The following is a 24,054-nucleotide window of genomic DNA, read 5'->3' on the forward strand; positions in this document are numbered from 1 at the left end:
CTCCCGCGTGTAGCTGTGCGCGGCTTAGCCGTGTCTGGGGAAAGGGGGATCCTGGGGGTTGAGCTGATGCTGGGTGATTGGACCTTTAAGGCCCCCCGGCGGAGGCAACACACCCCTTTGGCCTCTGCTTCACATAGATGGCACCCCCGGACTGACCCACCCGGGGGAAATCGGCAGTCGCGTTTTCCTGTCCTCCTCTCCAATCTTCGTCTTTCTCTCCCACTTTTACATCTTTCCTGTCTTCTCTTCACTTCTTATCACTTCCGTGTTTCCAGGCGGCAAGGATTAACCGTGTGTAATGTATCCTGCCTTGGGTATATTCATTAGGTTATAGTGGCGGTGTAAAGCTGGCGTCTGCAGATTTTCGGAACCTGCAGCGTCCCCTTGTTGGGCTCGATGGTGGGTGGCCAGCACCGCCGCCGAAATTTGAAACCATGTTATGGCAGAACCTTTCCCCCGCCTTTCAGATCGGCCTTCGAAACGAGGTCGCACCGAAGTACCTTTTGATTTCACATTCAAAGTAAATCCAGAGACATTTCTGCGTTACCATGTCATGCACAGCGAAGGAACCACCCCAATGCGACAACTCTCCCCCTTCTTAGTGGCAAAATGCCTCAAAGAAAAAATTGGAGAAGACTACAAAGCCTCTAAAATGACAAGTGGAGACATTCTCCTGGAACTTAAAAAGAAAGAACAATTGGAAAAGATGTCCGATCTCACCAGTATTGGTGACATCAAAGTAACGATCTCACCACATCGATCACTAAATACATGCAGGGGCGTGATCTCTGAAGAAGATTTCCTTAACTTAAGCGACGAAGAACTGCTCGAGGGTTTCCAAGAGCAAAACGTAATCAAAGTGCAGAGAATAACAATCAGGAGAAACGACGAACAAATCCCAACCAAACATGTGATACTTACTTTTGGCACAAGCATTCTTCCCAGTTCACTCGAAGCAGGGTATGTAAAAATCAACGTGAGGCCATACATGCCGAACCCAAGACGGTGCTTCAAGTGCCAAAAGTTCGCGCATGCATCACAATCATGTAGAGGAAAGGCAACATGCGCAAAATGTGGTGCCAATGTACACCCTTCGGACAACTGCAATGCTCCTCCGCGTTGCGCAAACTGCAAAGGAGATCATGCTGCTTATTCGCGATCTTGTCCCCTTTGGCGGAAAGAGAAAGAAATAATTGCACTCACAGTGAAAGAGAAAATCTCCTTCTATGAAGCAAGAAAGAAACTATCTCACCTACCTCAAATGAGCTATGCCAGTGTGGCGCGACAGGGGGCAGCACCACATCGGTTCGAGGGCTCTACAGGGGTCACAGCTAGTGGACCCGTAGTACCTCCATCTTCCCCCTTGGTGGCAGCGGCCAGTGCTGCGCCATCGTCAGCTAAGGCGGGCCCCCAGACTGCTGTGACGCAGGGCCCAAGACTTATTCGAACTCCGAGGCCCGTGACGAGCGTCTCACGGTCTCAGACCCTCGTTCGATCCTCCAGCGCCTCGGAGAAGGCTATGGAGATCGACCCAAAAACCACGGCGTCGTCGGCGCCAAAGGACCAGCGCTCCCTGGAGAGCACTAAAAAAGACAAACATCTCGTAAATGCTTCATCAAAGGGTCAGGTAACCTGAACAGTTACCGCCCTTGTTTAGACTAGCTATCTTATCATTACATGTCACCTATAACCTTCTAAAACACGCACATATAAGTGAACCGTTCTAATTGTTTGACAATGGCTTTCATCATCCATTGGAACTGTAGAGGTCTGCTACATAATTTAGGTGACATAAAAGACATAATAAATAAGTATTCACCAGTGGCATTCTGCCTTCAAGAAACAAACCTAGGCCCCAAGAACAGTCAAATCCTTCAAGGTTTTACCGTTGTCCGAAAGGACCGCGAACACTCTAGCGGTCTGTCAGGAGGAGTCGCCATAGTCGTCCAGGGCGGCACCCCTACACGAAATGTTCAGCTGAATACCTCTTTCGAGGCTGTTGCCGTCACCGTTCTATCCCATAAAACCATCACCATTTGTTCACTTTACATACCACCCCACACACATTTTACTACTAGACAATTGGAAAATCTAATACACCAGTTACCGGAGCCTTTTGTTTTAGTAGGAGATTTTAATGCCCATTGTGCCCTCTGGGGCAGCGATAGAACAGACCAAAGAGGGCAAGTAATCGAAGATTTTATTTTGTCTAACAGCATATGTCTCTTAAACTCGGGTTCACCAACGTATTTTTCACCAAGCTCACGCAAATTTAGTTGTCTCGATTTAGCCTTCTGCTCACCATCTGTATTTAGTGATTTTAAGTGGGAAGTCCACGACACTTCATATGGAAGCGATCATTTGCCGGCTTTTATCAAGCCAACATCCCCATTACCTACCCTAAACTCCAAGCCACGTCGCTGGAAAATACATCTTGCCGACTGGCCGCTTTTTATGAAACACGCAAAACTCGAAGAAGTCTTTTCAAACAACCTCAGTGTAAATGAAATCAATGAAAAGTTCACTGCGGTTTTAATTTCAGCGGCAGAAAAGTCCATACCACAAACATCCAACCGTCTGCACAAAAAAATCTACCCCTGGTGGACTCCCGAGTGCACAGAAGCAAAAAAGCTTCAAAATAGGGCCTGGGGCATGTTACGAAGACACCCCACCTACACCAACCTCTTACGCTTTAAGCAGGCCAAAGCCAAAGCACGATTTATCAGAAGGTAGGCAGAAAAATCATCGTGGAAAAAATACGTATCGTCTATAAGCAGTTCAGTCACGTCTAAACGCATGTGGGAACAGGTAGGAAAGTTTCGGGGAGATTACTCATCTTACACAATACCGTTACTTACAAGTCCAGACACACAGACAACAATACAAGAACAGGCAGATATACTTGGCGAACATTTCCGTGGTGTATCCAGCTCAGCAAATTATACAAAGGAATTCTTACAGTACAAACAGTCTGCTGAAAAACAAAGGCTGCCCACTACTGGGGCATCAAACGAACCGTACAATTCCCCCCTCACACAACAAGAAATAAACAGAGTCCTTTCTGCAGGAAAAAACACAGCGCCAGGACATGACCGTATTCACTACGCCATGCTGGCTCATCTATCCCAGACATCTGTAGAAGCTCTCCTTAAATTTTTCAACATAATCTGGGAATCAGGTATAATGCCCGAAGAGTGGAAAAAAGCTATAGTAGTCCCATTTCTAAAAGCCGGTAAATCCTCAACATCCGCGAGCAGCTACAGACCCATTGCCCTCACGAGCTGTTTGGCAAAATCATATGAAAGCATTATCAATATCAGACTCTCATTTATTTTGGAATCAGGAAACCTCATAGACTCTCACCAGTGTGGATATAGAAAGGGTTGTTCAACTACTGATCCTCTTGTCCGTCTTGAACATGAAATCCGACATGCATTTTTACATAAACAACACTCTCTTGCAGTTTTCTTCGATTTAGAAAAAGCCTATGATACCACATGGAGATATGGAATTTTAAGAGACTTGGCTGACCTCGGCATCCGTGGTAAAATGCTTCAATGCCTAACTGATTTCATGTCTAATAGAACATTTCAGGTACGTCTGGGTACAGTTCATTCTAATACATTTACGCAGGAAAATGGCGTTCCGCAAGGCTGTGTTCTCAGCACGACACTGTTTATAGTAAAGATGAATTCAGTTAATAAGATTATACCGTCTTCTCTTATGCACTCCGTTTACGTAGACGATCTCCAAGTGGCTTGCCGTGCTTCAAATTTGACAACCTGTGAAAGGCAGCTTCAAATGACAATACACAACCTTACACAATGGGCTAACAAAAATGGTTTCCGCTTCTCCACGCAAAAAAACAGTTGCTGTTGTCTTCTCTCAGAAACGAGGGCTACACAGCGATCCAGTCTTAAAACTGAACGACACCACACTGCCGGTGAAACAAGACCATAAGTTTTTAGGAGTAACCTTTGACTCCAAACTTAACTTCCTAACCCACATAAAAGCACTAAAGGTTAAAGCAAATAAAGCTCTAAATGTCCTTAAAATTTTGTCTCATAAGCACTGGGGTTCCGACCGAACGTGCCTTTTACGTGTTTACCGGTCTCTTGTGCGTAGCCTTTTAGACTACGGCTCCGTTGTTCACGGCTCAGCCAGACAGTCGTACATCCAACGACTGGATCCGGTACATAACCTAGGACTGCGACTGGCAAGTGGTGCCTACCGAACTTCACCTATTCCAAGTTTACACGTCGAGTGTAATGAACCCTCCTTACAGCAGCGCAGAGCATTCCTCACTTTTTCCTACGTACTCAGAATTCAGTCATCACCCCAACACATATGCTACAACATCCTCACACAATGCAACTCACGCCTACACTATACAAATAAACCGAACATGATCAAACCGCTTGTCCTGCGATATGAGGAATATGTCCGGGATTATGACATTCCTTGCGAAGTCCTCGAGGTTGCCAGAAAGCCACAGCGTTTGCCCCCATGGTACGATTTTGAACCGCTATGTGACTGGACATTGACACATTTAAAGAAGAAAGACACCCCACGCGAACACATTACTCAAGCATTCCGTGAACTTCAGGAGAAATATAAAAATCACGTGCAATATTACACTGATGGCTCCAAAACGAAAGAACACGTGGGTGTGGGGGTCATAACGGAAAATTGGGAAAAAAGTATTCGATTGCCACAACACGCCTCTGTTTTCACGGCCGAAGTTTTCGCCATATGGGTTGTTGTGAAAAAAATTATCGCTGATAAACACACAAATGCAGTCATATACACAGATTCTTTAAGCACACTGAAGGCACTACATCTGAAATCTGAGTGTGAACCCCTGATTGGAGACATTTTAAACATGGTGGCTTTTAATGAATACGGCAGGTCAATTCGTTTCTGCTGGGTCCCAAGCCATGTTGGGATACCGGGTAACGAAACAGCTGATACATATGCATTGATGGCAGCACATGAAGACATTACAAACACAACACTCCCATACAAAGATAGCATCCGCGCAATTAGAAAAGCCTTAACGGTAAAATGGCAACGCGAATGGGACCGTTGTTCCGACAACAAGCTACATCTCACGAAACCCATAGTTGGGGAGTGGAAGTCATGCTATCATCAGGAGCGGTTCATCGAAGTAGTTTTGTGCCGACTACGCATCGGGCACACACACATCACACACAATTACCTACTCAGGAAAGAAGACACACCAACATGCGAGAAATGTCAACAGCCACTAACAATTATGCACATATTACTCACATGTACGCAGATTGAAACACACAGACGAGCACTCTTGCACAAATTATATGAACAACACATACCGTTACACCCTGCTCTAATTTTAGGCGATGATCCACTAGTCCCATTTTGTGACGTCCGTAAATTTTTAGCCGACACTGGATTTATACATAAAATATAGATTACTAACGCAGCTTTTTCCTTCATAAACTGGATTTTAAAACACCTCGTGTTTGGCGCAGCATAGCCTTAGCTGCTTTTGCGCCATTAAACCCTATTTAACTAACTAACTAACTAACAATCGTTCAGCCGGTCAGCTAGCAGGATTTTCAAAGCCGCATTTTCATCCTTCGAGCCTAGTCCTGTTTCTGTCGCAGAAACTGCTTCTTGTGCTACTTCTGCTGGAGCGGTTTTTGAATTTTCAGACGAAAGTGACGCAATTTGACAAGCTGGGAAATGCATCAAACCAGTACTAGACCCTCTCCAAATTGCAGCCCCTTCTCGAGTAGTAAATGGTCCGACCGAGTTGAGAGAATCTAATATTACTGCAACGACAAGAATTTGAAAACTGCAGCCTAGGTCACGAGCTCCCCGAACGGCCTACTGATTTTGACTGTCGCCATCGGCAGACACACACTGCGTTCTCCCACAACCTGTTTAATCCATGGTACTTCTCTGGTGAAGTAATTCACACTCACGTAAAAGTTACGGAAAATGTCCATGGTGCCGGCACTCTTTCGTGACATCCGGCACATTTTTTTTAATTAGTATCCAGGTCATGAACGCAGGGGCGTAAAAATTCCGTGTTCTCGTCTCTTTCGTACACGTAAGAAAAAACTACTCTAGCCTTCACACAATTCGGATGTGATATACTCTCCCCACTAGTCCTTTCGAGAGCAGCTTTAACATTTCGGATTTAATCATTTTCTTCTGTGCCATTACGCCCAGTTTCTGACGGGCGACCAACAATTCGACTCTCGGCAGTGTCCTCATATCCAGGAATTTTGTTTCACTGTCTTGGCTGTGCTCGCTGAAAACAACTAGGTAAACGCAACCTAGCTCACAATTGACAATTCAGCTTTTCTACTGTTGTAAACAGATCAACAAAAAAAATGGAGCGTGGAGAATTAAAGCCAGACACAAATCCACATCAGACACAGCACCATACCTCACCGCTGCCAGCAGTGAGGTATGGTGCTGTGTATGGTATGGTATGGTGCGGTGGTATGGTATGGTGCAGTATATAAGAGTTGACGTCGGGCTTGGGAAAAGGCGCAGCTGGCCCATGGCGTCGTCCTGCTGTTGAACGATGAGGACCTTGTTGGCCTTGTCACCTCAACACTCACGTACGTGCCTCGTTATAGCGACCATTTTCTGCTTCATTTCGACATTAACATTTCTTCTTCCCGGCACCCGAAAGAAAAGAAATTTATCCGCGACTACAAGAAAGGAAGTTTTTATATTGTTAATCGGGCACTGTGCACACATTTTGATGCATACGTGAATGATTTTGATGCACGGAATGTCGAAGAAAAGTGGATTGTATTTCTGAATAATGTCGCGCAGTTAATACTGCATACGTTTCACTGAGACGCATTCATTGCGATAAAGCTTCATTTGGTTTAACAATGAGCTAAAGCGTTTTTCCAATAGAAAAAAAGCGTTTATTTCGTTCAGCAATGTTAAGAAGAGGAAACCACTGGGAAGCATATCACAACGTTGAAGCCAAATACCGCGCAGCACTTTGTCGCACCAAAAAGTTTTACTTTACTAACAGTCTCACAGTCCTCTTATTAGGGATCCTAAAGCATTTTGATAAAGCTTAAATGTGACGGAAACAAGTGCTATTTCTTTTAACAATTCTGAAAATGGAACCTGCACCACCTGAACTATGCGCCTCACTGTCTAACAAAGTTTTTTTGGACAATGTTCTTCATGGCGACATGATTGTGTTAAATATATGTCACATTATGATTATCCCTTGATGTCCGCTATCGTGTTCGAGCACTATAGAATAGTACACTTAATCGACTCGCTAAAGCTTTCTTCGTCTTGGGGAATTGGCAGTATCAACTCTAAATTTCGAAAACAGACTATATATTACTAATTTTTGTTTTTGGCTAATCTTTTTTTGCAGTCGCTTGATCATGGTATCCTTCCTTTTGATTAGAAGATTGGGAAGGTGGTTCCTGTTTACACATCAAGCTTCAAACATTCTCCATTAAATTATCGACCCATTTCGCTAACAAGTATCCCTTGCCGATTGATGGAGCACGAATTGTACAGTCATATCTTTATCTTTTTGGAATCGAATTTTTTCTTGACGTCATCACAACGCGCCTTCAGGCGTTCGTTTTCTTGTGAAATTCAATTGCTTCTTTTCACTCAGCGCTTGCATTTTGTACTAGACAAGAATTCCAGAATCTATTGCGCCTTTCTGCAATTCTCGAAGGCTTTTGATAGGGTTACTCGTGTGCTGCCTATGCAGAAACTTTCCTCTTTAAACTTTGACCATGATGTACTCACCTGGCTTGAATACTTTTTAATCAATCGCTGACAATATGTCTCTGTCAATGGTCATGATTCTCCCTAATTAACGTAGCATCAGGGGTTCCGCAGGGCTCTATTACAGGTCCATTACTTTGTCTAATATACTTTAACGACTTGTCCGATTGTGAGTCATCTTCAGTTAACCTATACGCCGATGACTGTGTTATGTATGGTGAGATTTGTGATGATGAGGACCAGGGAATTCTACAGACTGTTCTAAATAACATCGCCGCTTGGTGTAAAAACTGGCTCATGGAACTAAACCCCAGGCAATGCAAAGTGATTACTGTTACATGACGCGACGTGTGTGTGCCTGCGTCCACGTCCAGCTAGAACAAGTTTCATCCTACCGTTATTTAGGTGCAACTATATCATCGGAATTATCCTGGAAATGTAACATTGACTCCATTATCAATTACGCAAATCGTATGTTAGGCTACTTGCGGCGATCTAACTATTAGTCCGATTGACGTTGGAATAAGCTGCTTTTTGGGACCCATAAAATGTTACTCGTTTTAGTTCGCTTGAAATGCTTCGGAATAATTGCGCTCGTTTCATTCACTCAAGCTACGATCATACTTTTACCATAACTTTATGAAAAGCAACTAATGTCTACCATCTTTATCAGTGCGCAGGAAGGCTTTTCGCTTATGCCTATTTCATAAGGTATTTCATCATCATATGCTTAGCAGCGAGCTAATTCTAGCACCTAGTTATCTGTTATCTCGAGTTGATCACCATCGTTAAGTAAGTGCACTTTTTGTGACAGAATCAGGTGTTCATATTCATTTATTCCACACACAAGGAACGACTGGAACCACCTTCCTGATGATATCGTGTCAATCAAAGACAGCGCACATTTCCGCCGAACCTTGTTTGCTTTTTTTTCAACTTTGACCATGCATGTGGACACATGCGCTGTATTTGCGCAAGTGCTGTCACGCCGTATTTTCCTTTTGTACAGTTGAGATGTCGCTTAGTTTATATAAATTGAATGTCATGGTATTCTTGTTATTTGATTTCCTAATGATTACGCCCCCTGCTCATGTCGCTTGCATTATACAGAATTGAGTAATAGTTACTGTTTTTCGCATGTACCCCACTCCCCTTATAATGCCTTGACGTTTTAGGGTATGTGAAATAAATAAATAAATAAGATAAAAGAACTGGTTCTCATTGAGAATGAAAAGTATTGGGTTAATTTACGATAACTACATGAGCAGTAGACAACGTTACATCTCAACGGTTTAACATGAATGAATTGAAGGAAACACTGATGAGCCTAAAAAGTCCGCTTAAATCTCTGTCCTCCCTAGATCCATAGGCCAGGGAATTCTGTCGTCACACCTTTCTGGAATCGCAGCGTCCAAAGTCGCTGAAGGATCCGCGTTGAGAGCGAGGGTGGGAACAATAACTCCGGTACCTTTGATCACGGAATACACAGAAAGCAGGGGAGCCTCGTAGACAGGGATTGTCACACTTGACTGAAATTGGCGCGTATTGGTGTCTGGGATGACTCAGCAATTAGCTGGAGCGTCGGTCAGACAACCTTGGCGACTAGTAGTCGCCGTGAGAAAACGGCGTCGAACGTCTTTTTGATGGAGTTTCCTGCTTCCATCGTCGAAGACGGTGGCAGTGCGCAATCCATGAACACTAAGTTCGCCAAACCTATCTCGCCTTGGTGTCGCGGCTGGTCTGTACGAGGGGGATGCATTGTCAGCTTCAAGAAGTGATTTGTCGCAGCAGGGTAGGATAGACTGGAAGGTCACTTCTCTCGCTTGCTGGTCATAACATAGCGCTGGAGAGTCTGCTCTATTTTCTGGATATGCGTATACAGACACCTGCGTGTCATTACTTATATTTCACGCCATGTAGCTCATAAAAAGTCACAGTGATGACCGAATGGTGAAACTTTCGATTGCGAGAGCAAGTTAATCATCACCATCATCATCCTCATCAGAATCAGCCTGGTTACGCCAACTGCAGGGCAAAGGCCTTTCCTAAACTTCTCCGACTACCCCGGTCATCTACTAATTGTGGCCATGTTGTCCCTGCAAACTTCTTAATCTCATCCACCCACCTAACTTTCTGCCGTCCCCTGCTACATTTCCCTTCCCTTGGAATCCTGTTCGTAACTCTTAATGACCATCAGTTATCTTCTCTCCTCATTACATGTCCTGCGCATGTCTGTTTCCTTTTCTTGATCTCAACTAAGATGTTATTACCGCACGTTTGTTCCGTCACCCAATCTGCTCTTTTCTAATCCCTTAACGTTACTCCGGTCATTCTTGTTTCAATAGCCCGTTGTGTCATCCTCAATTTAAGTAGAACCCTTTTTGTTAGCCTCCAGGTTTCCGCCCCGTACGTGAGTACTTGTAAGACACAGCTGTTATACACTTTTCTCTTGAGAGGTAATGGCAACCTGCTGTTCATGATCTGAGAATGCCTGACAAACGCACTCCAGCCCATTCTTACCCTTCTGACTATATCAGTCTCATGATCCGGATCTCCAGCCACTACCTGTATTAAGTAGATGTATTCCCTTACCACTTCCAGTGCCTCGCTATCTATCGTAAAAGGCTGTTCTCTGCCGAGACTGTTAAACGTTACTTTAGTTTTCTGCAGAATAATTTTTTGTCCCGCCCGTCTGCGTTGCCTCTCCAGGTCAGTAAACACGCATGGCCATTGGTCCGCTGAGTTACTAAGCAAGGATCTTAGCAAATTAGTAGAGAGTTATACGTAGTGAAGATAGTAGTTTATCGACCACATAAACTTGTAAACACTCGCTTACTAATTAAAGTAATCAGCATGGTACGCACAAGCAGACATGAACACATCTCACTCGATGTCAGCGAAAAATTGCTGTCAAAACACCGGGGTTAGGAAGCGCGGCCGCATAGAGTGAATCGACTTTCGTGCTACCTCTCGCTTCCGCACGAACTAAGGGACAGAACACAGCGCAGACGAAGCTATGAGCCGTCGGCGCACATAAACTCTGTACTCATCCCAGATCCCTTTCAAGACAGGGCACGCACGGCCGTGCCATACCAAAACCGCCCAGATGGCACAAGGCCTATTCACTCGAATACACGCCGCCATGCTTCCTGGCCCGAAATTTTAATTGCCAAGACTGGTGTGGCTAAAGCGTTGACATCAAATTCACAAATGCGTACTCGGGAGCATCTCGGGAGCATTATATTCTATAGCAGTCAGGCCAGGTATCATGGCGTCATGGACAGCAGTGAACGGGCTTGTTCTACCTAGGTGGCATTGACCATACGCAGTAGCCCCCTAAGTAAAAGGCCGCCCCCTCGCTCCCTCCCCGCACCTCAGTGCCTTGCGCACGATGGAACCCTGCGCGCTTCTTTCTCGCTTTCCTTCCTTGCACGCGTGAGATTAAGCCGCCATCGTCCGCTCACCCTCGCAAGCTTTCACCCTCACATATGGCACCACGCTCCGAAGATATTACCACGTGTACTTATCTTTATCGGGCGACCACGTTTCGCCACCTAACAAATGTTATCGCACAGCGCGGGACGCGCCTGCCTGTATCCGAAGTTTCTGGAAAGTTATCGATGCTTCTATTCACTGTCTGATGTCGCCGAACCTTATGTTATCTGATTTCATCGCGTGCCGCGAATGGTGTAGAGCTTTCTGGAATGAACGTGGGTCTAAACGATTAGTCTGGAACATTCGACGCTTGATGTATAAAATCCGGCGCGCTTGACCCGTTGATCAGACTTTCGACGATCGCCGACCGTGTTCGCCGATATCACTGTGCTATAAGTGTAGCCTGTTTTTGACGGCACAGGTTCGTCCAATAAAAGTTAGTTTTGTCTTTCACAGTATTGCTTCTGTGTCTATCAACTTCACCACCACGTGACATCTGGTGGAGGTGCTTGTGCGTTCATGTACCGAATGCCCCCGCAAAGCCGCGATCCAAGCCCGAAGCCCGGGAACAAAACCAACATCGTCCAAGACCGGAATGCTAGCCACCGACTGCAAGGACTGCCCCCAGAGCACGGAATTCTACCTGAGACGAGCAGGAAGATTGCAACCAAGTCCACCACAATGGCAGCCCCAGCGTCCCCCGTCGTGCTGCAGCAGCCCAGGGAGCCCCCGACGTTCCTCGGTTCAACATTCGAGGACCCGGAAACCTGGCTCGAGAAGTATGAGAGGGTCGCTGCATTTAACAGCTGGAACAGCCACGAGAAACTGCTACATTTCTTCTTCGCTTTGGAAGACGCTGCCAGGACGTGGTTCGAGAACAGAGAAGCCACCTTAACGACCTGGGACCTTTGCCGAAGCGGCTTCCTACACACATTCGCAAGCGTCGTACGCCGAGAACGAGTCCAAGCACTACTATGAACTCGAGTGCAGGAGCCTAATGAGGCGACCGCGATTTTTACAGAAGAAAAGAGCCGCCTATTCCGCCATGCCGACCCTGAAATGTCCGAGGAAAAGAAAGTCCGGCTACTGATGCGTGGTGTAAAGGAGGAACTTCTCGCCGGTATGGTACGAAGCCCACCGAAGACTGTCAACGAGTTTCTTCGTGAGGCCACCAGCATCGAGAAGACACTCGAGATGCGAAACCGGCAATTTGACCGCCGCAACAACTCTACCAACTACGCCGGAGTTCAATCACTGGCCTCCGAAGACCTGCGCGAGGCTATCAGGGCAGTCGTACGAGAGGACCTTCAGAAGATCTTCCCGTCGTCGCAGCCTCAAGTGGCCTCGATCGCTGATAACGTGAAGGATGAGGTTCAGCGGTCGCTTGGAGTTCCGGAGGTGCAACCTCAATTACCGCAACCCCAGCCAGAAGCGATGACCTACGCTGCCGTCGCACGCCGTCAAGATCCTCCCCCGCGTCCGCGTCAGGGCCCTGTAGCGCTGCAATTCCGTCAACCACCGCCGCCGCCACCACCAGCACGCCCACCCGTCGCCCAGTGCAGCTACCCGAGCGCGACAGACGTTTGGCGCGCTCCTGACCACCGCCCACTCTGCTACCACTTCGGGCAAGTGGGTCACGTCTACCGACGATGCCCATAGAGGGAGTTGGCACTGCGAGGTTTCACCGTCAACACTCCGCACCCGCCGCAAGGTGAATGCCCTCGCGATAACGCTGACTACCTCGCCGCTACTCAATGGAGCTCTCGACGACCGTCGCATTCGCCATCACCAGGCCGCTACCTGTCGCCGCAGCGCCGACCATAGACCGGCCCTGCGCGGGGCCGCTGTGCGAGCCCATATCAGGAAAACTAAAAGCAGCAACTGGTGGAGGTGCGGTTGCTGTTGGTCGAAATGACGAAGAGCCTTCGCCGCCCACGAAGACGACGAAGAAACCATCTCGACGACCTAATGACGACATGTCGCCGTCCAGACGAAGTCAGGAAGCCAAGACTACACTAACGAAAGACACTTGACTACAAGTGTCTTGACTTCAAGCTGGAAAGTCACGTCGACTTTCCAGCTGCAGTTCAACACGACCCAGCCGTGATCCGACGCCAAGACCTAACTGCAACGCGGGACAAAGAACCACCGACCTTGACCTGCTTCTCGACGGCCTCGCAGTAACTGCCTTAGTCAACACAGGGCCCGATTACTCCGTAATGAGTGGACACATCGCCGCCCAGTTGAAGAAGGTTAAGACTGCATGGGAGGGCCCCCAAATTCGGACCGCTGGAGGACACCTCATTACACCGACTGGAATCTGCACGGCAAGAATTATCATTCATGACCGGACTTACCCTGCCACCTTCGTTATCCTCCAGCAGTGTTCACGAGACGCCATTCTTGGCATTGACTTCCTGAACCAGCACCACGCAATCATCGACCTGAAGTCGAAATCGATAACGCTTTCCCAAGATTAATCGATACCATCGGAGAGCTTCCGTGGTCACCACAACTTGAGTGTGCTCGAAGATCAAGTGAGCATCCCGCCGCGCTAAAGCGTTGTTAGTTCCGTCGGCACTGAAACACCCGCTGACGTAGAGGGCGTCATCGAGGGCGACCAGCATCTACCGCTCGACCATGAAATTTGCGTCGCAAGAGGGATCGCTCGACTGCATGGAGGGAAAATTGAAGTGTCGCTGACAAACTTCAGCCGGGAGTTCAAGCACATCGACAAGAGCGTGACGATCGCGTTCATCGAGGAAATTATGGAAACCAGTAACGCTTTTGTACTCTCAGATTCCGCCGCAACTACACCGACCACCATGGTTCCCGAACCAGACTACGACATTATTCCAAGTCTCCCCGTGATTAAGCAACAGAAGCTCAGAAGTCTGCTCCGACGATACAAAGGCTGCTTTTCGACGTCATCGAGGATTCGACAAACACCAGTCGCCAAGCATCGCATAATCACCGAGGAGTGCGCTCGACCACTCCGCCAGAGCCCTTACTGAGTGTCGCCGCGAGAACGTGAAGCTATAAGAGAACAAGTCGACGAAATGTTGCGCAAAGACATCATCCAGCCATCGAAAAGCCTGTGGGCATCCCCTGTTGTCCTAGTGAAGAGAAAGGCAGGAACCCTACGTTTCTGCGTTGATTACCGTCGTCTGAACAAGATCACCAAAAAGGACGTATATCACCTCCCAAGGATAGACGACGCATTGGATCGGCTCTGCAATGCAAAATACTTCTCGTCGATGGACCGCAAGTCTGGCTATTGGCAAATAGATGTCGACGAAAGAGATCGCGAATAGACCACCTTCATCACCCCAGATGGCCTCTAGGAGTTCAAGGTTATGCCATTTGGACTGTGCTCAGCGCCTGCAACGTTCCAATGCATGATGGAGACGGTTTTAGCAGGATTGAAGTGGCAGGCCTGTCTCCTTTACTTGGATGACGTCGTTGTCTTCGCCGGAAACTTCGACTATTACCTTAGACGGCTTGCAACAGTACTAGAGGCCATCAAGTCATCAGGGCTCACTCTGAAGCCAGAAAAGTGCCGCTTTGCTTAAGATGAGCGTCTGTATCTAGGCAACGTAATTAGCAAGTCTGGAGTCCGCCCCGACCCGCAGAAGACACCTGCCATTGCAAAGTTCCCGCAGCCCATCGACAAGAAGGCAGGGCGCTGATTCCTTGGCATGTGTGCCTACTACAGGGGATCTGTCAAGGACTTTTCACGCATCGCTGAGCCGCTGACAAAGCTAACTAAATGTGACGTCGAGTTCAAGTGGGAAACGCCCCAGACCGAAGCATTTCAAGAACTCAAAAGACGCATGCAGTCGGCGCCCGTACTTGCGCACTTCGACGAGCACGCCGATACCGAAATACACACTGACGCCAGTAGCCTAGGCCTCGGTGCTGTCCTAGTCCGGAGAAAAGATGGACATGAACACGTCATAGCGTACGCCAGCCGTTCGTTGTCAAAAGCGGAAGGTAATTATTGTACAACCGAAAAGGAATGCCTCGCAATCGTTTGAGCTACAGCGAAATTTCGCCCGTACGTATATGGCAGGCCATTCAAAGGGGTCAGCGACCATCACGCGTTGTGTTGGCTAGCTAACTTAAAGGACCTTTCAGGACAGCTGGAACGGTGGAGCCTCAGACTACAAGAACACGACATCACTGTAACATACAAGTCCGGACGAAAACACTCAGATGCCGATTGCCTATCACGCGCCCCCACTGACCCACCACCGCAAGATGACGAGGATGACGACGCCTTCATCGGAATAATAAGCGCGGAAGACTTCGCCGAACAGCAAGGAGGGGACCCGGAGCTAAAAGCCCTAGTCCAGTATTTGGAAGGGCACACTGACGTTGTCCTTAGGGCATTTAAGCGTGGATTAACTTCGTTCACGCTTCAAAACAACCTACTCGTGCAGAAGTTCTCACCGGTCCGCGCCAACTACCTTCTTGTTGTTCCGTCGGCGCTGCGTCCAGAGGTACTGCGCGCCTTACACGACGGTCCAACCGCTGAGCACCTCGAAATCTCCCGGACGCTGTCGAAAATACAGGAAAGGTATTACTGACCGCGTCTGACCGCCGACGTCGCCCGTTACGTCATGGCATGCCGAGTCTGTCAACGACGCAAGACATCACCGACAAGGCCAGGAGGTTTACTACAGCCGATCAAACCTCCTCGTCGACCATTCCAGTGGATTGGGATGGATTTGTTTTGGCCGTTTCCGACGGCAACATCCGGGAATAAGTGGATCGTCGTGGTGACGGACTATCTCACCCGCTTCGCTGAAGCTAAAGCTCTACCAAAAGGCAGCGCAGCCTAAGTGGCGAAATTTTTCGTCGAGAATATCCTGCTGCGACATGGTGCTCCAGAAATCCTCATCACCGACAGAGGAACGGCTTTTACAGCAGAGCTCACGCAAGCCATTCTGCAATACAGCCAGACAAGTCACAGGAGGACAACTGCCTACCACCCGCAAACCAATGGTGTCACGGAGCGCCTGAACAAGGCCCTCGTCGATATGCTAGCGATGTACGTCGACGTTGAGCACAAGACGGGGAACGCGGTCCTGCCGTATGTAACCTTCGCTTACAACACGGCGGTGCAAGAAACAACACAGATCACGCCATTGAAGCTGGTTTACGGCAGGAACCCGACAACGACGCTCGACGGCATGCTGCCGCACGTCACTGACGAGGAAAAGTTTGACGTCGCTACCTATCTCCAGCGCGCCGAAGAAGCCCGACAGCTCGCCCGCCTGCGGATCGAGAAGCAGCAGAGGACCGACAGCCGACATTACAACCTCCGACGACGCTTCATCGAGTACCAGCCCGGTGACCGTGTTTGGGTATGGACCCCGATACGCCAACGAGGGCTCAGTGGGAAACTACTGCGACGCTATTTCCCCTACAAGGTCATCCGACGTATTGGCGCACTGGACTATGTCATGCCAGATGGCATTTCGCATTCACAGCGGCGCCGCGCACGATCTGAAGTGGTCCAAGTGGTGCGCCTTAAACCATTTTATGGACGCTGGCGAACTTCCTTATTTTGTTGTTTACGTTGCTACGAGTGTTTTCTTTATTACTTTTGTTTGTTTGCAGCATCGGGTCGTTGTTTTTTAAGAGGGGGGTAATGACAGTTACTTATCTTTATCGGCCGACCACGTTTCGCCGCCTAACAAATGTTATCGCACAGCGCGGGACGCGCCTGCCTGTATCCGAAGTTTTTAGAAAGTTATCGATGCTTCTATTCACTGTCTGTTGTCGCCGAACCTTATGTTATCGGATTTCATCGCGTGACGCGAATGGTGTAGAACTTTGTGGAATGAACGTGGATCCCAACGATTTGTCTGGAACATTCGACGCTTGATGTATAAAACCCGACGCGCTAGACCCGTTGATCAGATTTTCGACGATCGCCGACCGTGTTCGCCGCTGTCGTTGTGCTATAAGGGTAGCCTGTTTTTCTGGGCACAGGTTCGCCCAATAAAAGCTATTTTTGTCTTTCACAGTATTGCTACTGTGTTCTTCAACGTCACCACCACGTGACAGTATTATCACCCTTCGACTTTGTACGACACATCAGGGCGACGCCGATGGCGATGGCACAAATGCGGCGGGTGTGTCAGTATAATTCTGTTGCAATAAAATAATTAGCATAAATTACATAGTCTGAATGTGAAGCCACGATATGATTCCTATGATTGTCATGGCAGGCATGACAAAAACGACATAAATTGACGACATGCATGCGTGGGTTCAGAAACCATGACAAGAACTTATACTGACGCTGTGGACCGAGCCGTGCAATGATTTCAGCGGATGACTCGTGACTGCGGTGCCATGATGGACTTCTCATCGTTAAAACAGCTCCCTAATCCAATTCTCACTTCTGATTCTAGCGTGGTATCGGAGCTCGAGCCAGGTGGCCCGATCAGCATCCCGGCATAACGGCAGCGGAACATCGGGTTGTGGTTGTGTCCGCTGAAAAAGTGATTGAAAGCAAGTTTTTCGCTAGCGTTGATTTCAGAGCACCTGACAGCAACGTTCCGCTTCCTTGTTCCTTACAAAGGTCATACCGTACTTTCGCGGCCCTTGTCGTCGTTACCAGGGCGCTTACTAAAACATCAAGGCATGCTCTTTCGTGATGCACGTACTAAGCCGAATAACACAGCGCTGCAACTGTGGCAGCGTGATCGCGGCTCGGCCAAGGCGAGAAGCTGCACCGTGCCACTCGTTCGAATGACCGTAAAGAAGAATGACTACAGCTATAGTATGTTCGTGCCGTGGGACCCGTTTGCATAATATAAGTGATACGACGCGCTGCCGTCTGTTAAAGTTTTGTTTCGGGGTTTCTTACCCTTCTCACCTCTCCGTGCCAATCAATCACACCAATTCAATGGCTCGTAGAAATAATGCGTTCGTTGTTACCGCAGTCGTGGTCTTGCTGCTTCGTCTCACAGACGCACACTCGCGTTCATTTTAGTTCCCTTTAGTAGTGTGACACACAAAATACGGGATTTACGCAAATGAGTTGGTCAACCTAGTAACGCTCTAGGGACCCAAAAGAATGTCTCATTGCCAGCTGCCTGAAATATGCTTGTCATAACGTCAATTGGCACTGAGCTTGGGATCTGCACAACTTGTTCCTCGTTAATTTATATTTCGTGTTGGAGTTACAATGTCACTCAGTTTCATGGCAAGAACCAGGGTAGGTGGCATATATGCGCCAGTGCGTGTTTGGCAGTCATCGAAAATAAATCGGACATTGTTTCTTGTGTACATGTTAACCATAAAAAAAAAATGTTTGTATGCCATTGTCCGAATTCTGGCGAAGCTGATGGCAGGACAGTTTTAGAAAAATATCAAGGCTGCAAATGATGCAATAAGACGTCGCGAATATTTAAATCGCTGCTGGTATCTGTTAGAGACAAAGACAAGCGGCTAGTAGGTGTCTATTATTCTTTTAACCTAAGGTTGAAGACTGGGCGTGGTAATATAGCATAGCAGAGGTTCGATTGTGTGAAACATTTTGACGAGACACATAAAAGAGAAACATCCACCACAGAGTGCTACATGCAAGAATAGTATTATTCCCTTGTCAGTGGAATGAATATATAAAGATGATCAAAGGGGGAGAGCGACAAAAAACTTTACAAACTGGGCCATCCACCAAATCCGGCTTGTCATTGGTGGATGGCCCTGTTTGTAAAGTTTTTTTTTGTCGCTCTCCCCCTTTGAGTATCTTCATGTATTTATTCCACTGACAAGGGAATACAACTATAGTTGCAAGTAGCACTCTGTGGTGTGTGTTTCTTTTCTGTGCGTCTCGTGAATGTGTTGCGCTGATTAAGCACTAAAATGTTTTAAGCTTCCGTCAGGCCAGTCATTCCATAGTGTCATGAATATAGATCTCCGCCGAACAGCAGTACTAAGAAGTAGGAATCTGGTAGGTACACGAGAAAACACAGACGAAAGCCGTAAATTGCTTGACCCTTGAAAAGAGACTAACATGTTTCTGCACTCGTCTGTGTTTCTTCGTCTTCCTCGTCTTTCTTCTCGTTTGCTTCGCGCCGGTCAAAGTTAGTAGTAGCAAATTTGTTTCTGAGCAGGCGAAGTTTGCTTCAAGTAATATTCCACTAACGTGCTTATAGAATAAAATGCGCTTAGCTATTCATTCATAAAACACTCTCTGCTTTTTTTGTCTTTTTCAGTATGCTCATATTGCCCGGTGGACGACTGAAAGTCATAGACTTCGACACGACGAAAGTTTGCCACGGACTATGTGAGTCCGTGATTCTTATACGCGAGGTGGTCCTAATACCGGTGCGAGCATAAACTCACTGGTTTTTATATAGGGTTTAGATGTACCCCGGCCTGCTGCTGGGCTACTTGTGGGAGTTTACATCTCCAAGGCAAACGATATAGAAATTTCTATGCGTGATCTGTGTGTGCCCCTTCTCCAACCATAGACGGCCCTTTATTGCAAAAAATCCGCCGTGGCTGTGTGAGGCAGATGAGAGCTGCAGCCACGCACCTACAGATAAAATTGGCATAAGCGCACTCCTGGCCTGGTGCTCTGACATTACGCGACAGAATCCTTACACCAATATATCACTATTGTTTCGTTTTCGCGCTAATTGCATTTTCACCTATTTAGTTCACATTGCCGCACTTGACCGTTATTGCCATTTGTTGGGCGTGTTGGTAAACTGAAAGCATATTTAGCGCCAGCAAACAAGGCCGGAAGGGAGACGACACCACAATGCGCTAACTTCAACACCTTGATTTTCATAAATACACCTATGTAGCCCATACACAGTGGAGCCACCTCATCCAAATCTTAGCCATCCAAAAAAGCCGTCTCCTTATCTAACAAATCGACCGAAGTGGCACTAACACGCGTATCACTATTAGGCCAGATAGCCTGAGCCTCAATAATCTCTTGCACTATTTTATCTTTGTGCTTCGCCAGAACCCGGGCAGGATCCATAACGGCGCGCAGCCGCAATCCTGACAGTGAGTTGACAGATGACCGTATTGCTTATTTTTCACGTTTAGGCATTGTTCGCGTAATCGGTCATTAAGGCATCTCCCTGTATGTCCGATGTATTTTTCTCACAGGACAGCGGAAGCTCATATACAACAGCTTCTACGCAACCCACTGGTGCTTTTCGATTATTCGTAGAGCATCCGGCAGCTAGCTGGCTTACGGCACGGGTCGGGTAATCGACATATTTTTGCCAGGTTTTCTGGTGCTGCACAGATCACTTTCTGTCCACCCGGCTAGCCATTTTCTTAAGATTATGTGCCGTTCTATGCAGGCGGAGCACTACCGCTACCTTCCTTCTGCGTTGCGTCCGTTGATTTGCCGCGTCCCGAATTGTGCTATCTGACCTGCACGTTTTTAGCAGCCCCTCTACGACCGAAACTAGCACTGATTCTGGAAACCCTGCTGCTGATAACCTTCCGGACTGATCCATAAGACTCGTATAGATTTTATGGTGGCAAGACCTCTTCAAAGCATTTCCAAAGCATAAGTTGGCAATGCTCATCTTGAGGAGCTTCGAGTAGGCTGACCGATAAGATATTAGGGGCTTATTAGCTCTAGGTTTATGCACCCAACATGTGTACCATTCCATGAACTCGAGCTGAATATCTAGGAAACGCAGCACGTTATCGTTGCACGTTCCTATCTTGACTCTACAAATTCAGCATGCAATGACGACATATTTATTCAAAAGCAAGATGTTTGCATTGGTGCATGTTTGGCGCCCATACTAAGTTACATTTTTCTAGCTCAAAATAAAAAAACACCTGTCCCGTACCTTGTCCGTACCAGGGTGGTTAAAGTTGTCAGATACGTTGACGACTATCTCGTCCTTTTTCAACCAGACGCACGGTTTGCAGTAGGCAAGCTTTACGAAGTTTTTTCTGCAGGCCTTATCCCACTTACGCTCACGATTGAAGAGCTCACCGATAACGTGCTGCGTTTCCTAGATATTCAGCTCGAGTTCATGGAACGGCACACGTGCTGGGATTAAACCTAGAGTTATTAAGCCCCTGTTATTCTATCGGTCAGCAGCCCACTCGAAGCTCGTCAAGAGGAGCATTGCCAACTTATGCTTTGGAAGTGCTTTAAAAAGTCTTGCCACCGTAACATCTGTACGAGTCGTATGCATCAGTCGGGAAGGTTATCAGCAGTAGGATTTCCGGAATCAGTGCAAGTTTCGGTCGCAGAGGGGCTGTTAAAAAGGTGCAGGTCAGATAGCACAATTCGCGACGCGGCAAATCAACGGACGCAACGCAGAAGGAAGGTAGCGGTAGTGCTCTGCCTGCATAGAACGGCACATAATTTTAAGAAAATGGCTAGCCGGGTGGACACAAAAGTAATATTTTCAGCACCAGAAAACCTGGCAAAAATATGTCGATTAACGGACCCGTACCGTACGCCAGCTAGCTGCCGGATGCTCTATGAATCATCGAAAAGCACCAGTGGGTTGCGTAGAAGCTGTTGTATATGAGCTTCCGCTGTCCTGGGGCAAAAAATACATTAGTCAGACAGGTAGATGCCTTAATGACCGATTACGGGAACATTGCCTAAACGCGAAAAATAAGCAATACGGTCATCTGTCAACTCACTGTCAGGATTGCGGCTGTGCGCCGGTATATGGATCCTGCCGGGTTCTTGCGAAGCACAAGGATAAAGATGTGCGAGACATGGGGCTCAGGCTATCTGGCGGAATAGTGATACGTGTGTTAGTGCCCCTTCAGTCGACTTGTTAGATAAGGAGTCGGCTTTTTGGATGGTTAAGATTTGGATGAGGTGGCGCCACTGCGTATGAGTTATATAGGTGTATTTCTGAAAAATCAAGTTGTTGAAGTTAGCGCATTGTGGTGTCGTCTCCTTTCCGTCCTTGTTTGCTGGTGCTAAATATGCTTTGACCGTTATGTTCGTGCTAATATGTAGGCCTAGTTATGTAGTATACTTTGGCCGTAGCTACCTACAGGGGAACCGTTAACATTATTGCCGTGCTCGTATTGTGCCTGAACAGTTCGCGACAATACACTTAATTTATTGGTTACATTCTGGCTGGTTTAGAAGAAATTGCTCTTGGGCTAGTTGGTAACTCGTCATATTGAAAGTAATAAGCACAATTTTTGCACTCTCGCATTCACGTGCACATCCACACAGGCGCCCACACATGAACCTCCCCACACAGAGCGCTCGTTACCAATTGTTCATTAAGCGATTGGAAAGGGATGGCTCGAAAATTCACGCTAACGGAGGCGGAGCCTTCGTTGCCGTGATTTTTCGGCTGATCCTGCGCAATCAGCCGTTTTCATTTTCCCTGTGTTTCCCTCTGCCGCATGCCGCGCAAAATGTTTTTTTGAAGGGTGCTGGGACATTCGCCAGTTGATTTGTGTACCTGCAGTCAAAATGAATGTGCCTTGGTTGAGTTTCGAGGATCGCGAATAATTACATTATTACGGTGGATTTGGAAAAGATCGTGCGCGCAAGAGCGACACGAAGAGGAAGTGATAGAGGAAGCGATAGACTATTTCCTATAACTGAGACCATTGTGCCAGCCTGCGCGATTAGCTTCTCCCCATGTAACTTTCCCCATATAAATAGCTGTAAATATATTTGTGCATATAGCTTCCTCTAGGTAACAATATAATGACATCTCTGGGGTATGATGTCCTTCCTAGAAATCATGCAGAATTCGCTGATAACTGGATGAGCGTGCTTGGGTGTGCTCTTGTGCAAACAGTGCGGCCGATTAAGCCACGCTGCGTTACGTTTGCCGACATGGTTGCCTTGGAGTTTCTTGTCGGTGATTTCTGCACTTGGAGCTCGCCTTCTGTTTTCTGTTTAGACATTTAGACATTTCGCATATTCAAGAAGCGTTCCAGCGCAGCCTTCCGCGTCAGATTTATCATAGCGGTGCACTTGTTTACATCGACATGTAGGGCCACTGGTGGTTGTTAGCATCCAATATTGTCGAAAAGATGAATGGCTGGTAGGAAATTATGCTAAAACGTAGGAAAGCATTCTTATATGCGCATTTGTGCCATGTTGTTTTACCCTGAGACCAGTCAATATGAGCGGCCGAAGCCTTTCAACAACGGCAGGTGTGATCGAGATACATACTTTAGCGCCTTGAATGAGGAAAAATGAAGAGGAAGAGGACGACAAATCTTTTTCTCGCGGAGAGCAGAACGAAATCGGTGCTGAAATGCTTTTTCTAGACTCATCCATCATCCTTAAATATGCACCCCTCGTCCGCAACAGTGTTGTGGTGGAAGTGCTGGCTACTCAACCAAGCAGCACGGTTCTCTAACCACCTCATCTATAGTTTAGTAGAACTTGTTGTTGGGCGAGTTGGTAGGTATTAGCGAACATTGTTTAACTGCGCGAGCAAACGAACCACAAAGACAGCGAGGGACAAGGACGGGCGCAGTCTGCGCCCGTCCTTGTCCCTCGCTGTCTTTGTGGTTCGTTTGCTCGCGCAGTTAAACAATGTTCACCTCATCTACGCCGAAGCCGCCGCCTTGGTTGCCGGCCTCCGTTGCCGCTGATGGTCGAGTTGTCTCGAAACTGGAACCCAGGATGTCCCAGTTCCTGGAGCTTCCGCCCCTGCACGGGTCACAGAAGAGCCTTCGGTATCTGCATCAGCCGCGGCTGGTCCCCGGCAGCGTCAGTACCTGTAGAGCCTCTCACATTCGAATGCAAACCTGGCGAGGACGTGGATGAGTGGCACACATACTACAAACGAGTGGGCGCCTTAATGCGACGAGGCATTCTCTTAAGTATCT

General features: G+C 47.5%; 1 protein-coding gene across 10 annotated transcripts in view; it reads left to right on the top strand.

Moving 5' to 3' along the window:
• LOC139048619 (microtubule-associated serine/threonine-protein kinase 2-like) overlaps window positions 1-24,054 on the top strand; it is a 705,675-nt gene that overhangs the window by 432,142 nt on the left and 249,479 nt on the right. For all 10 annotated transcript variants that reach the window (XM_070523057.1, XM_070523062.1, XM_070523063.1 and 7 more), the window contains one exon: window positions 19,449-19,519. In XM_070523057.1, the coding sequence (XP_070379158.1) occupies window positions 19,449-19,519 (71 nt within the window). The remainder of the gene's footprint in view (window positions 1-19,448; window positions 19,520-24,054) is intronic.

Source organism: Dermacentor albipictus, chromosome 8 (genome assembly GCF_038994185.2).
Source record: "Dermacentor albipictus isolate Rhodes 1998 colony chromosome 8, USDA_Dalb.pri_finalv2, whole genome shotgun sequence".
NCBI classification, from domain to species: Eukaryota; Metazoa; Arthropoda; class Arachnida; order Ixodida; family Ixodidae; genus Dermacentor; species Dermacentor albipictus.